This window comes from Coenobita brevimanus, chromosome 40 (assembly GCF_032717465.1).
Source record: "Coenobita brevimanus isolate Jiangsu-jjx chromosome 40, ASM3271746v2, whole genome shotgun sequence".
NCBI lineage: Eukaryota > Metazoa > Arthropoda > Malacostraca > Decapoda > Coenobitidae > Coenobita > Coenobita brevimanus.
The window spans coordinates 23,727,958-23,741,832 of NC_136993.1; the positions used below are offsets into that span (position 1 = coordinate 23,727,958).

The 13,875-nt window shown below is 40.1% G+C and overlaps 1 protein-coding gene across 1 annotated transcript in view; it reads left to right on the plus strand.

Annotated features, from left to right (window-relative positions):
* LOC145396990 (putative glutamate receptor) overlaps positions 1–7,302 on the plus strand; it is a 145,861-nt gene extending 138,559 nt beyond the window's left edge. Inside the window, exons 10-12 of the mRNA XM_080270216.1 lie at positions 11–163; positions 5,054–5,197; positions 7,108–7,302. Of these exons, the coding sequence (XP_080126342.1) occupies positions 11–163; positions 5,054–5,197; positions 7,108–7,302 (492 nt within the window). The remainder of the gene's footprint in view (positions 1–10; positions 164–5,053; positions 5,198–7,107) is intronic.
* The last annotated feature ends 6,573 nt before the right edge of the window (positions 7,303–13,875 follow it).

The window sequence follows — 13,875 nt, forward strand, 5'->3', positions numbered from 1 at the left end:
AATGTTTCAGGAACTGTCTAAACGTTTCATATCACTCTCTTCTGATCCGGAGTCTTGGGTGACAGACGGCAGAGCTGGATACATTTCCAGCCGTCAATACCTCAAATATACCATGGCAAAAATTAATAGTGAACACAGAGCTCCATTTGTACGTGTTATGAAGGTACGTCTGGTGATTGGTTTTAGAGTAAAGTTGGGTCCAGTCAGGAAGCCGTATACTTGTTGCTTCAGGTGACCTTGTAGCATGACTTCCATAGCTAATCGTTAGTTTTTAGGTTTTTATAATCTAGTGCTTGTTATGTATCGTTTTACTATAAGCGTGCCTCGGCATCAGTCACATATAAGGAAAATATTAACGTGAAATACCATGAAACAAATTCTTGAAGAAATAGTGTTATGGCTCCCCCTAATCTATGTAGAATGCGGACAAGCATTTGATGTCGTTAAGACCTGTATATCTGTTCATGGGCGGGATGGTTTAACAGGCATATGCAAGGACACTGGGAAGAGGTCCTAATGTAAGGAACGCTGGGGGAGATGTTCATTATGAGGAGATAATTTGTTGTTTGCAGGTGTGTATGTATATAATTTTTCACATCAACTGACTGTCCATGATGCTCTGATAATAAAGAGTGACCAAGATTTTTGTTGTGTTAGGAAGAATATTGCCATCGTATTCCCTGCGTGTCGTAAAAGGCGACTAAAAGGGGCGGGGTGAGGGGACTAGGGACCCCCTCCTCTGTTTTTTAGTTCCTAAAAAGAGACAGGCCAGAGAAAGGGATGGGGGATGGTGTTATCCCCGTACCCTGAAGATTGGGTCTATGAATGTGCGTGGATGTAGTACAATTGAGGCTAAAAGGGAGGAGATTGGGAGAATGTTTGTGAGAAGAAAGTTGGATGTGTTAGCTTTGAGTGAAACGAAGATGAAAGGGAAGGGGGAATCTATGTTTGGAAGTGTGAATGGAAGATTGTCAGGTGTTGATAGAGGAAGGGCAAGAGAAGGTGTGGCCTTGTTAGTGAGTCCGGAAGTACAGCAGTGTGTGATTGAATGGAAGGAGGTGTTATCGAGACTGATGTGGGTGAAAGAGAAATTTGAACGTGAGTTGTGGGTGTTTATGAGTGCATATGGGCCTGGTAGTGAAAGGGATGAACAAGAGGGGGAGTCTTTCTGGAATGATGTTGATGAGTGTCTGCAGAGTTTTGGAGCGAATGTGAATGTGGTAATGATGGGAGATCTGAATGCTAGAGTGGGAAATGTAGCAGTTGAAGGCGTAGTTGGTATGCATGGTGTGCCTGGAAGAAATGAAAATGGAGAACGAATGATAGCGATGTGTGTTGAGCGAGAGATGGTGATTGGGAATACGCTGTTTGAGAAGAAAGATATTTATAAGTATACATGGGTGAGACAGGAGCATGGAAGGGTTGTTGATAGAGCTTTGATGGACTATGTGGTTGTGTCTAGGAATGTAATAGGAAGATTGTTGGATGTGAGAGTTCTAAGAGGGGAGGGTGGAGGTATGTCTGACCACTACCTGGTGGAGGGAAAGTTAAGAGTAGGTAAGAGATGGGTGAGAGCTAGGAGGGTTAGGTGTGGCAGGGAGGTTTTGAAAGTGAGTGGATTGGATAAAAGAGAGAAAAAGATAGAGTATCAGGAGAAATTGAAAGATGAGTGGAACGCAGTGAAAGATCGGGAAAATGGCAGCGTGGAAGAGGAATGGCAGTTGTTTAAGAGTGCTGTGGTGGAGCATGCAGAAGAGGTGTGTGGTGTGAGATGTGTGGGTGGTGGTGTAAGAAAAGGAAGTGAATGGTGGTGCGAGGAAGTAAGTATGGCTGTGGCCGAGAAGAGACGTGCATATGAAATGTGGCTGCAGAGGAAGGATGAGATGTCATATGAAAGGTACAAGGAAAAGAGGAATAGAGCGAGAAGGGCTGTGCGTGATGCTAAAGTGGCAGCAGATGAGAGGTGGGGTAGGCGGCTGACAGAGAATTTTCAACAGAATAAGAAAATGTTTTGGAAGGAGGTGAAAAGGGTGCGAAAGGGAGAGTCTGGGAAGGAAGAACGAGTAAAAGCAGAGGATGGAAGGATGTTAATTGAGATGGATGCAGTAAGGAAGAGATGGGCAGAGTATTTTGAAAGATTGTTAAATGCAGAGGAGGAAAGGATGGCTGAGGTTGTGGCGGATGGAAGGGTGCAAGGAATAAATGTGTTGGGAGAGTTGAATGATTCTTTGATCACGAAGGAGGAAGTGGAGAAGGCAGTAAAGGAGATGAAAACAGGGAAAGCTGCAGGTATGGATGGGTGTGCTGTGGAATGCCTGAAGGGTGGTGGAGTGACTATTGTTGACTGGTTAGTAAGATTGTTGAATGTGTGCTTTGAGAAAGGTATGGTGCCAATTGACTGGGCAAGTGCTTGTGTGGTCCCGTTGTATAAAGGCAAGGGTGATAAGTATGAATGTACTAGCTTTAGGGGTATAAGTCTGTTGAGTGTTGTAGGTAAGATGTATGGTAGAGCGTTAATTATGAGAGTTAGAGAGGGTACAGAGGGAGTGATTAGTGATGAGCAGTGTGGCTTTAGGAGAGGGAGGGGATGCGTTGATCAGGTGTTTGCTGTGAGACAAGTGTGTGAAAAGTATTTAGCGAAAGGCAAGGATGTGTTTTGGGCATTTATGGATTTAGAGAAAGCGTATGATAGAATTGATAGGGAGGCTTTGTGGACTGTTTTAAGATTGTATGGACTTGATGGTAGGTTACTAAAAGGGATGAAAAGTTTTTATGTAAATAGTAGAGCATGTGTAAGAGTGGGAAATGCTGTGAGTGATTGGTTTCCCGTGAGAGTGGGGCTGCGACAAGGATGTGTGATGTCGCCTTGGTTGTTTAATATTTACATGGATGGTGTTGTAAGGGAGGTGAATGCAAGAGTTTTAGGTGGTCTGAGTCTGGTAAATGTTGATGGTGGAGATTGGAATCTGAAGCAGCTGCTGTTTGCAGATGATACTGCATTGGTGACTGATTCAGAGGAGAGATTGAGACAGTTGGTAGAGGAGTTTGGAAGGGTGTGTGAAAGGAGAAATTTGAAAGTAAATGAGAATAAGAGTAAAGTGACGAAGTGTACGAGGTTGATAGATGGTAGGGGGATGAATATAGTTTTGAATGGTGAGTTGCTTGAGGAGGTAGATTGTTTTAAATATCTAGGGTCACATGTTGCTGTGGATGGAAGAATAGATGCAGAAGTGAAGTTTAGAATAAATGAAGTAGGAAAGGTGCTGGGAGGAATGAAAAAAGTGTTTAAATGTCGTTCGCTTAGAATGGATGTAAAGAGAAGGCTGTATGAGGGTGTTGTGGTACCGACTGCATTATATGGGGCTGAAACATGGAATATGGGTGTAGCAGAGAGGAAGAGTTTGAATGTAATGGAGATGAGGTGTCTGAGGAGTATGTGTGGAGTGACGCGTATGGATCGGGTGCGAAATGATGAAGTGCGAAGGAGAACTGGAGTTGTTCGGGAGATGGCTGGTAGAGTTGAGCAGAGGGTGTTGCGATGGTTTGGGCATATGGAGAGAATGGATAATGAGTGATTGGTGAAAAAGATAACTAGATCTGATGTGAGAGGTGTAAGGCTGAGAGGAAGACCACGAATAGGATGGATGGACAGTGTGAAGAGAGCGCTGGATGCGAGAGGGATGTCTGTTGAGCAAGGAAGAGTGGCTGTGCGTGACAGAAATAAATGGAGAGAAATTGTGAATAAATAAGTGATGACGCAGCCCTGAGGGGACATTCTCCCGCATTTGGTCTGATCAGCTAGTCAGGTCAGGTGCGGGTAAGGGGATGGGTCTGTTATGATGTGGCAGGGGTAAACCAGTTCTGCTGTCGGGCCCTGCTGCGGATGTCACTGATTGCATTGCGCGGTTGACCCTTGTGCGGTGTGGTGCGGTGAGGATCTGTCCGTTCTCCCCTTTGGGGCTAAGATGTGAATGAATGTGTTTGAATGGATGAGTAAATGGAGAGTGTGTCGTCCTGTCTCGGCTACCTCCCTTTCCTTGGGGGAAGCAGCCTAGGTATATAGATAGATAGATAGTGAATTTCTATGAGTGGTTATGTCTGAAAAATATTGTGAGCACCATGACTGTTAAAGTTTATGTAACAGAAAAGGTACTCGAAATGATAAAATATTTTAACATTCTCTGAAAAGTTAAATGTGCGTGAAGGGAAGAGAAATGAAGTGGATAAAAATGTTGCTGGTGCTTGATAGGAAATACAGACAGGATGAAAACTGTATGGTATGCTAGGCCCGGCATCAACGTATGGATAAAAGTCCTGGGCACGAATCTGAAGCGTCAGTATAGGGAGTCATGAAGATTAGGATGCTATATACGTGAGTTGCGGAGGTTGGGCAGGGAAAGGAATATTGAGATAACATCTCTTTCTGCACGATGTCTCAACACCAGCTGTGAAAGCTAATAGGATAACCAAAGGATTCAAGCATCAATTTAAGTACTAGTTGAGTCAAAACTCTTGACAATTATAGGAGTGGGTCTGTTGCACAGGGACCTTGTAGAGGATGGTTCAGTATATCTGATGGAGTCGAGAACTTTTATGGCTCACACTGTGTGCCATTTCATAAAGCAACCTGTTAACACCTCATATCTGCCCATTTTCCTCCTAAGATTTCTGAATCCTATATAAGGAGCAGGGATAGGATTATGGAGCTGTATTTCACTGTTGGCTGTCATTATCAGATTTTAATTAATGGGTAATTAACCTCGCGAAGACGATGCCGTATTTTGCAGTTTATTACTGTTACTTCCAGACGACTGTACTCAGCTCGGAACGTAAGTTTAGAAATGGATATGTTAGATGTGACCCTCTTTAACTCCTTCACTATAAGTGGCCCCACTGAATTGAACTGTTTGTAAATAGTAGGAACAAAATTGAAAATGCGTCATCAGATTGAAGTTGTTAAGAAAAAACGGAGAAAGCAATAACAAACCAACTATATTGCTTATAAAGACCAACTGTTAAACTATTCTGCTTAAAATTATAATCTCGAATACAGGAATGTGCGTGGCCCTTCAGTGTATCGGTGGCGTTACAAAGTTATTCGCCACTGAAACCAAAGATAGATGAAGTGGTTACCAGAATTGCTGAAAGTGGCCTAGTGTCTTACTGGTTCGAAGAATCTACCCGAACTGCAACTCAGGTATCTCTCTCTCTCTCTCTCTCTCTGAAATGCTTAGCGGAATTAGGCCACTAATTGGAGCTCCTATTATTTTTTTAATATCCTCCTGATTTACCTATAAAAATTCTGAAGTTAAAGTAGCCGTTAAAAGTATGATTACACTACACCAATGTAGTTCTCTGTACCCAACTTGAATCATCTGACTTCCCTACTCTCTGGTTATAGCCACTGTGCTAGTCTCATATACATCTAGCACAATCTTTCTTTATCTGTCTGTATATGTCAATCTGTCTATCTCTCTGTCTATCTGTCTATCAAGCTAGCTAGCTAGCTATCACTCTATCAATGGTATACGGGACCGAAGACATCATATATATATATATATATATATATATATATATATATATATATATATATATATATATATATATATATATATATATATATATATATATATATGGAGCCTCTGTGTACAGCAGGTGAGCCAGGGTTCGCGCCCAACCTTTATTTACCCATTACCCCATTTTCCACACCTCCCTTCACTCATTACCCCTCATTGCTAATGTTTCCACAATTGCATTTTAGCTGCTTAACATTTTGATGCCTAGATTTTAGTTTGAATGTAGGACTTAATTAAAGGTTAGGCTAAAACCAAGAGAGTTATTGCAAGAAGTAATTTATTTTTATTATTAACACTGATACCAAATAAACATGACTTTAAACATTCATCTCTGAATTTTAGTATAGGTCTGAAAGTCTATCATAACTGGTATGATTTTTAGATTTTTTTTTTTTTTTGTTACCTCCCCCATTACCCTTCACAAAAGACCAAATTACCCCACTTGGGGTAATTTACCCCAGGTTGGGAACCCCTGTGATATAGTGTGCGTTTCGTACACAGGTGAGCCAGGGTTCGCGCCCAGCCAGGGTAATAAACTTTGGGAGTGTTCACCCGGCCACGTACTGCACTGGCGGACACAAGGGATGCTGTGGTTGAACCAGTGTCGCTTACTATAAAGTATGCCTGCACCCAGTCGGCTTGCGCGTGCCGATTACACTTGGTTCACTGACTACACACACATCCAAAGCCACTCCAACTCTACAGTTACACTTACAAGCATTTCTCACCCTACATACAATCTCTACCAGACAGACTAAGCCACTTGGTAGAGATACATTGGCTGTATCGTCACGACTTCGGTCGGGATAGGCCGGTCCTGCAGTGGATACTCAAACGGATGATATATATATATATATATATATATATATATATATATATATATATATATATATATATATATATATATATATATATATGAGGTCTTCTGTTCCGTTTCTCTGCTCTAAACATTATGTTACCTTCCCAGATGGTCAGATCTATATAATTAATTATCTCCTTCACTCCTTCCACATTCTCCCTAGGTTTATCCTTCTTAGTTCCACATTTTTGCAGCTTAATATTCTCCTCCCCCCCCAAAAAAAAAAAAAAAACACCATAGGCATTACATCCATATGGATATATGACTTCAACACACTGTTGTCACTTTTCCATCAAACAACTTTTACTTCCACAGTTATCAAGTCGAGTTATTTATAACACACACACACACACACACACACACACACACACACATATATATATATATATATATATATATATATATATAGTATATAAATTGTAACAGGATATTCCTCAGATATAATCACCACCGCTTGATTATTGATGTTCCATACTTGCTTTGGTAAAGGAAATCATGTGGCAAAAGAGAGGCAATATAAAACATTTGGGTTGTACAAGTATTCTTTTGCTTTCAATCATCACTACACTGAAGTAGGTAACAGCGAGCTTAGTTAAAATATCGTTCGTAGTCATTATATTCAGTATTAAGCATGTTTTTTTTTTTTTTTAACACTATCCACTGCACCAACAGAATCGGAGGAAGCCACAGAGACAAACAACGGAGAGAAAGGAAGAGACCAGTGACAGAGGTAGGGTGATGGCACTAAGCATTGACCACATGCAGGGAGTCTTCTATATCCTAACCATCTGTTACCTCTCCACTATCCTCCTCTTTCTTGCTGAACTGACTGTTGGGCGCTGGGAAGAAAGAAACACGAGAAATTAACAGCATCCATCCGATGACGTTTTTTGAAATGTGCTCTTGTTGTCTCTGACGACTTTAGTCAAGCTTGGGGGAACTTTTCGACTTTGGTTTAAATATATGCTTAATGAACCTCAGATCTATCACTGATCCATTTTATATTAACCCTAAACAGGTAACCCAGGGTCTATTTGACCCTAGTCATTATATATATATATATATATATATATATATATATATATATATATATATATATATATATATATATATATATATATATATATATATAACTCGCGGGACCTGACCCTTCTTCTACCTTCGTGACTAGTTAGGTAGATTAAGGAGATGATAGGGTCATTCCTGTACCTGGCACTGATTTGGCACTTGAGGGACACTGGGGTCCATTGGACCCCAGCTACCTGTGGTGTAAAAAAAAAAAAATGGTAACCCTTCCAGGGATAAGCCTGTTAATGTTAGCAAAAGTGTGTGTTATTCTGGAAAATATGTTACAAATTGTATTTAGATGTACTTGTGCCCAGGACTACGTACACAGAATGTGAATTTATTTATTTTTACCCAAATAATTGGTCATTTTTCCTTATTGTAAACAGATTCACTTTTGTTAAACTTTTTCACAAACTTCATATCTAAGTTCTAAATATGTTGTGATAAATCTATGAACCTGTATGGAACCTACAAATTGTATAAGAATTATGTAAAATATATTTCATTTTAATTTTACGTAAAAAGAAACTATACCCTATTTTACTTTCTCATTTGCAAGTGTTTCATTTGCCCTGTTTCTCCTTTTTTTTTTTTTTTTTAACAAAGTTTTACCCATAGTCTAAAAGGAGGGTCAAGGAAAAGAAAATTTCACCTTATAAATATGCAGCAAATCTGCTCAAAAAAAATAGTCTTTTGTCTATTTCCAATTTTAAAATGTATATTATTTTTTTGCTTTAAATATTCTGCCTTTCAGGGTTAAATGAAACAAGATAGATGAAACTACTCATATACCAAAGGATATTCCAGTACAACAAACATACATATATTTTTTTAAATTAGGGGGTCCAATGGACCCTGGGTTACCTGTAGTGTAACACTAAAAAAGTTACATGTCTAGGGTTAGCACAGATTATCTGGTTGCAGCAAAAATGAAATGGAAAATACATCATCGCACTAAAGGTCTGAAATATACTGCAGAAACACGATCTATATTGATACTGAAAACTCAAGTAATTATTGAGCAAGACATTGTATTCCAGTTTTATTCTTTGCTGTGAACAGACAATTTTGTGCAGCTCAGTAGAGTCCTCTCCTGTTAAAGGTATTAATGTAGCCTATTTTTGCCCACACTATTTCGAAAAGTCCCACCTAAGCTGGAACTATTCGTCTAGAGAAGTCTTCGGGAAATAGAAAGAATAAAAATAATAACTGGAGAAATTAGATATATCACTCACAAACCCCTTGACTACTAGTGAGTTCTCGCAGCTGAATCAATTAATTTGAAAATAGTAGTAAGGTAAAAATATGTAAGTGGACAAGAGACGGGGAAGGTGTTGAGAGCAACGACACTCTAGTCCGTTGGTATCTGTCCGACAGAACTAGGCCACTGCACAACTCAGATACTAAATCGTGTTTTTCGATGAGCTTTGATTATTAACGTAGGAGAGAATCTCTGAGCTTATTATACACGATTTGAATCATCTGTTGGGTCTGGATCACTCCAACTATTCAAGTACTAAGTCGTGGTAGCATTATATTCTATAAGTCTTAATTGTAAGGTAGGAATCAGTCTCCTTGGTTGCTAGTCAGATTTGTCTTCCACTCTGGCTACACTTGGCCAATAACTAAGTCGAAAACCGTTGTGAATCTTTGTCAGATGAAAACAAGCCGAACCTAGTCAAACAAACCCTTTAATCTGTTTTCGCGGTGTCCTGAGCTGATAATGCTTATGGATCTTCGACAGGTTAGAACAAGCACACTAGAATAATGTGGTGACAAAAAACACTGACCACATGCAGGGAGACTTTGACATCCTGGTCCTCTGCTACCTCTTTGCCAGCCTCATCTTACTTGGTGACCTCACTGTGCTCTTCCGCCAAATACAACCGTTAATACCCTCTTTATTACCATGATACTTATCAGCAGCTTGAATCACGTTATGTATATTCAGGTTTATTCTTCAGTCCCATAGCGCATTGTTCATTTTATTGTTGCTGTCCTTAAACGATTTTATTCAGCTTAGGGATGACAATCTGAAACTGAGGGTTTAACTTCTAAACTGAATGTAATCATCTGGTACCAGCAAATAAAAGTAAGAAGTAATCGTAATGAAGGGATTGATGTCTTACACTGGAATTTCGTGTGTGTGTTCAGTCTTCGTCATTTGAACTGATATTTTTCTCTGGCAAAGGATAACAGCTATAGGCAAATCAATAGGCAACCGAAAATCAGATATGTTTCGTTGAACAATAACCAATTAATCTTGAGATTAACACTGCAGTTTAGTAAAATAATAAGTTTCTTCCAATCCATCAACCATGCGCTCAGATATTTCAACACTTATCTCAGTCACTGCTTTGATGTGTTCTATATAATATTAATCTTGCTACATCCTGACTTAGAACTGAGCGGTTAACTATAGCTCTTCTGTGTATCCTTATTTATTTGAATAAAATTGCCTGGAAACAATAATAAATAATTTCAAAAGGACGTTGCCGGACTGGTCTCAATGAAGACTCATGTGAATTGTGACAACATGGAAAACTAGAAAGCGCTCGGAGAGCGCATGCCTCCGCCAATGCCTCTGCCATTAAAAAGGATCTGGATCCGGATGCGGATCCGTGGATGTAGGATCCAGATCCCCCCCAAAATTTAGTCAATTCTTTCTTGGTCCATGGCCCACCTTTCCACAAAATTTTATTGAAATTCATTGAGAACTTTTGGAGATACTGTACGGGATACTCAGGCTCTGGGTCCGGATCCACTCCCAAATTTAATCATTTCTTCCTTGGTCCATGGCCCACTCTTCCACAAAATTTCAGTAGAATCTGTTCACAACTATTTGAGTGAACTTGCTAACAAACAGAGAGAGAGAAAAAAAAAAAAACAGACAAACAAACCAACGCCTGTAAAAACATAACCTCGTTGGCGGAGGGAAAATAACTACACAGGGAGTAGTAGCGTTCCTGTTATGACAGTCATAACAAGTCCTCCTCTCCAACCAACCTTTTTATTATTATTATGATTATTATTATTATTATTATTATTAGAGGCGTCTAGAATCACAACATTGTTAGCGCCGCCGCAGGTGAAATGGAGTTAGTGTTACCAAGCAACTTCCCAAACCCTGCCCTGTCTTGTCATGATGGATTTACTATTATGTGATCCCAGCAATAGGGTCGTTTTTCTTATACGAAGTGTATAGAACCCTGGTTCTTGTTGCTGTCAGACTCTCCCTGGATGGATTGCTAGAATCACCAAAACATAGCCCACATGGGAAACTTCCAGCCAATCACAATAGCACAAGTCCGACACACCCCCACAGCCAGCCAATGGTGGTTCAGCCAATAGGAGTCGGGCGCTTATACCTTCTAGACTGCATTTACTGAGTGAAAGTGGGAATACTGCCTGCTGTCAGCCAATCAGGGAACAGCTTATACGAAGCATGGGTAGCGTTGCTAAATGTTTATGCAGGTTTAATGGAGGCTACGTTTTTGCAACACGTGCTCCATTTTTTGCATGTTTTGCGAATGTTGTAGTGCTTATTATGCACCATGAGTGATACTGAGCATGCAGAAGACTTCTAGGGATGAGGAGAGAGAAGCCTGGCCTCCACTGTTAGAAAAAGAAATCTTAATGTGAGTGAGTGGAAAGTACACAAAATTAAGGATTTGTGTGACACAGGGATGGAGTATGCTGGTTGTAACACTGGAAATCATTCACGAGCAAAATCCCGTCACCGGAAGAACCTTTCCACAGAGCTCATCATGTAGGCTCTGTACAGGTTGTACCTTGATTTTATGATGACAAAGTTCCCTGGTGTTGCAAAAGCCACCGCCAGTTTTAACACTCACGTGTTTAAAACAGAATTTAACATGGGATTTTCACCTGTAATGGTTGACACATGCACCACGTGTGATCTGTTCAATGCCAAAATGGAGAGTTTCAGGCTGGATGGAAAAGATGACTGTTGCTAGCCATGAGTGGAGGAAAAGTTTATAATGGTGAGTATTAAAATCAGTGTTCATGAAAAAGGGGTTACTTATTATTTTCCATTCATATTAATGTTATTGTGACTGAGAAAAAAGATAAAACTAGTACGTTACTAAAATATTATATTTTTCTCAGCACGTTATTTTGCATAATCACTAGAAAAAATACAATATTATTAAAATAATAATAATAATATTGTCAAAGCTTATGCAGGGCGCCACATAAGTAATCTCCATTGTTTTCCTTCAACAGTGTGCTGGCTCAGTGTGTTATGAAAAATTTTCAGTGCTGTTATAGTAACATGTTGATGCCTTTGAACTTATTGCAGCTAACCTATACATACTTCCGTTGCACCTGTGCAGGTGCACAGATGCAGAATGTAATGAAACTGACTGTAAAAACATCTAAGGGATATATCTCTTTAAAAAAACAAGAACCACTTCAGTACCTTTAGTGGTTATGTTGTGACACATCAGAAACTTCAGGTGGCATTTTCTCGTTTTTTAATCCGTCACGTCCCGAGCTATTTCGCACCTCCGACATCCCCCAATCCCGAGGTATTTTCATTTTTTTTTTTTTTGGCTAAAACCTCCGCTTTTGGTGAGAAACTTCGAAAATTCATAGAGAAATCGCTCACCTGAGGTTTAAAATACTCGATCCAGGTAGCAGTACCTCCTTACCTTACTGGGTTTTCTAACAGGCTAGCACCAAAGAAAACGAGTTCCATGGGAGGATAACTATTTCACACCACTCATAAACAATATTTATTTATTTACTTTGTACGAATTTATATGTAGTACGAGAGTATACTGGTTTTCAAACAGTAATATAGGCATTATAAGCATTGCTTCACTCACTAACTCATCACCATACCGGACCTTTTTTTGCCATATTACCTGATCATCATTTCTGACTGTTTCTTCCTCTAATGCTATGTAAACTTTGTCCTCCACATTGTCATCGATTGGGGAATCACTCTGGCCCTGAATGTCTTTATTGGCCAGGTCACTGGTAACAGGTGAATTGCCGAGACAATGGCATGCGGGGGGGAGGAGGTTATGCAGTGTAAGGCATTGTCCATGCTTGGCATCTTGTAGAGGAATAGAGGAAGGCGTCCCGTATATATGTACGAAATATCATGCGCGAAAATTGAAAATTGTGCAAATTATGAACCTTGAAATTGCGCAATGTACCAGTACGTCGTCGGGACTGGCAAATGCAAAATGTTGCAACGTATCCATACATCAACGGGACATCTCGGGTTAAAAGTGGTGCTTACGATGTTGTGATTCTACACGCCTCATTATTATTATGGCTCTTAGTGCTGCGGTGTGACTGAGGGCAGTTGTGTCCTTTTCTTAGCACTGTAGTGAAAAAGTATAAGAAATATAGATAAGGAAGAAATGGGGTACAGAACGAAGAAAGGGAATCAGTGAACAGGACGGTATAACAAGTCTCTACCTCCACATTTAACCACTTCAGTCAAAACGATGTCTACTGTTATCTCCATTAATCCATGCAGGACAGGGTTGTCCACTAGCAAGAAAGGAGTAAATGAAATGTACATTGCTCTTATCTAAACAAATTCTTTCCCTAGCTAAATCGTAGCAAGAATAATCTTTAAATTATTACTTGGACTGAAGGGGTCAACACGACTCTAGGAGAATAAACAAACTCATCCCCAATCTAGGTATCGGTAGTTGAGAAAGCAAAAACGAGGGTAGATTATGGGCCTCTCGCACTTTTACTGAGCTTTCCCACCTATCTGCAAAGCCCTCTTACTCACCCTATCTGATACGGCATCATATAATCAGGTTGTCTGATGACACTATCACTCCCCACTCCAAAAACGAGCCATCTGGTTCCCTCTCAAGCGGTAATATTCTACTTCAGAGGTTTAGCAGAGAGTTCACAGGGAGTACCATTAAAGCAGGCATTACCTCGGTAGGACAATGGGGAACACTTGCTTATGTTTGACCCACTTTGCAGCATGCAAGCCCATGGTTGCACCAAAAATGACCCACTGACATCTGAAGGGGCTAACGCAGTGGTTCTTGACCTTTTTACTACCACACCTCCTCTAGTAGCTGGTCCTTCCCTCCACGCCCCCCTCGCATCTTCAACCAAACTGACAAAACTCCCTTCCCTGATTATAAGGAAAAACTGAAAAAAGGGTGTTTTTAGTCTTTTTATTGAGCATGAATCCTGTGGAAACAATATACCCAGCATATTTAATGAAGTTACTTTCTTACTAATTTAATAAGATACTTGACACTGCTTCTTACCTACCAGATCTTGAATGCGTGATCAAATGCCAGAGGGTACACAACGTAAGTCCCCTTCAACGTTCAGCCAGTTTCTGTACTTGGTCTTGACAGC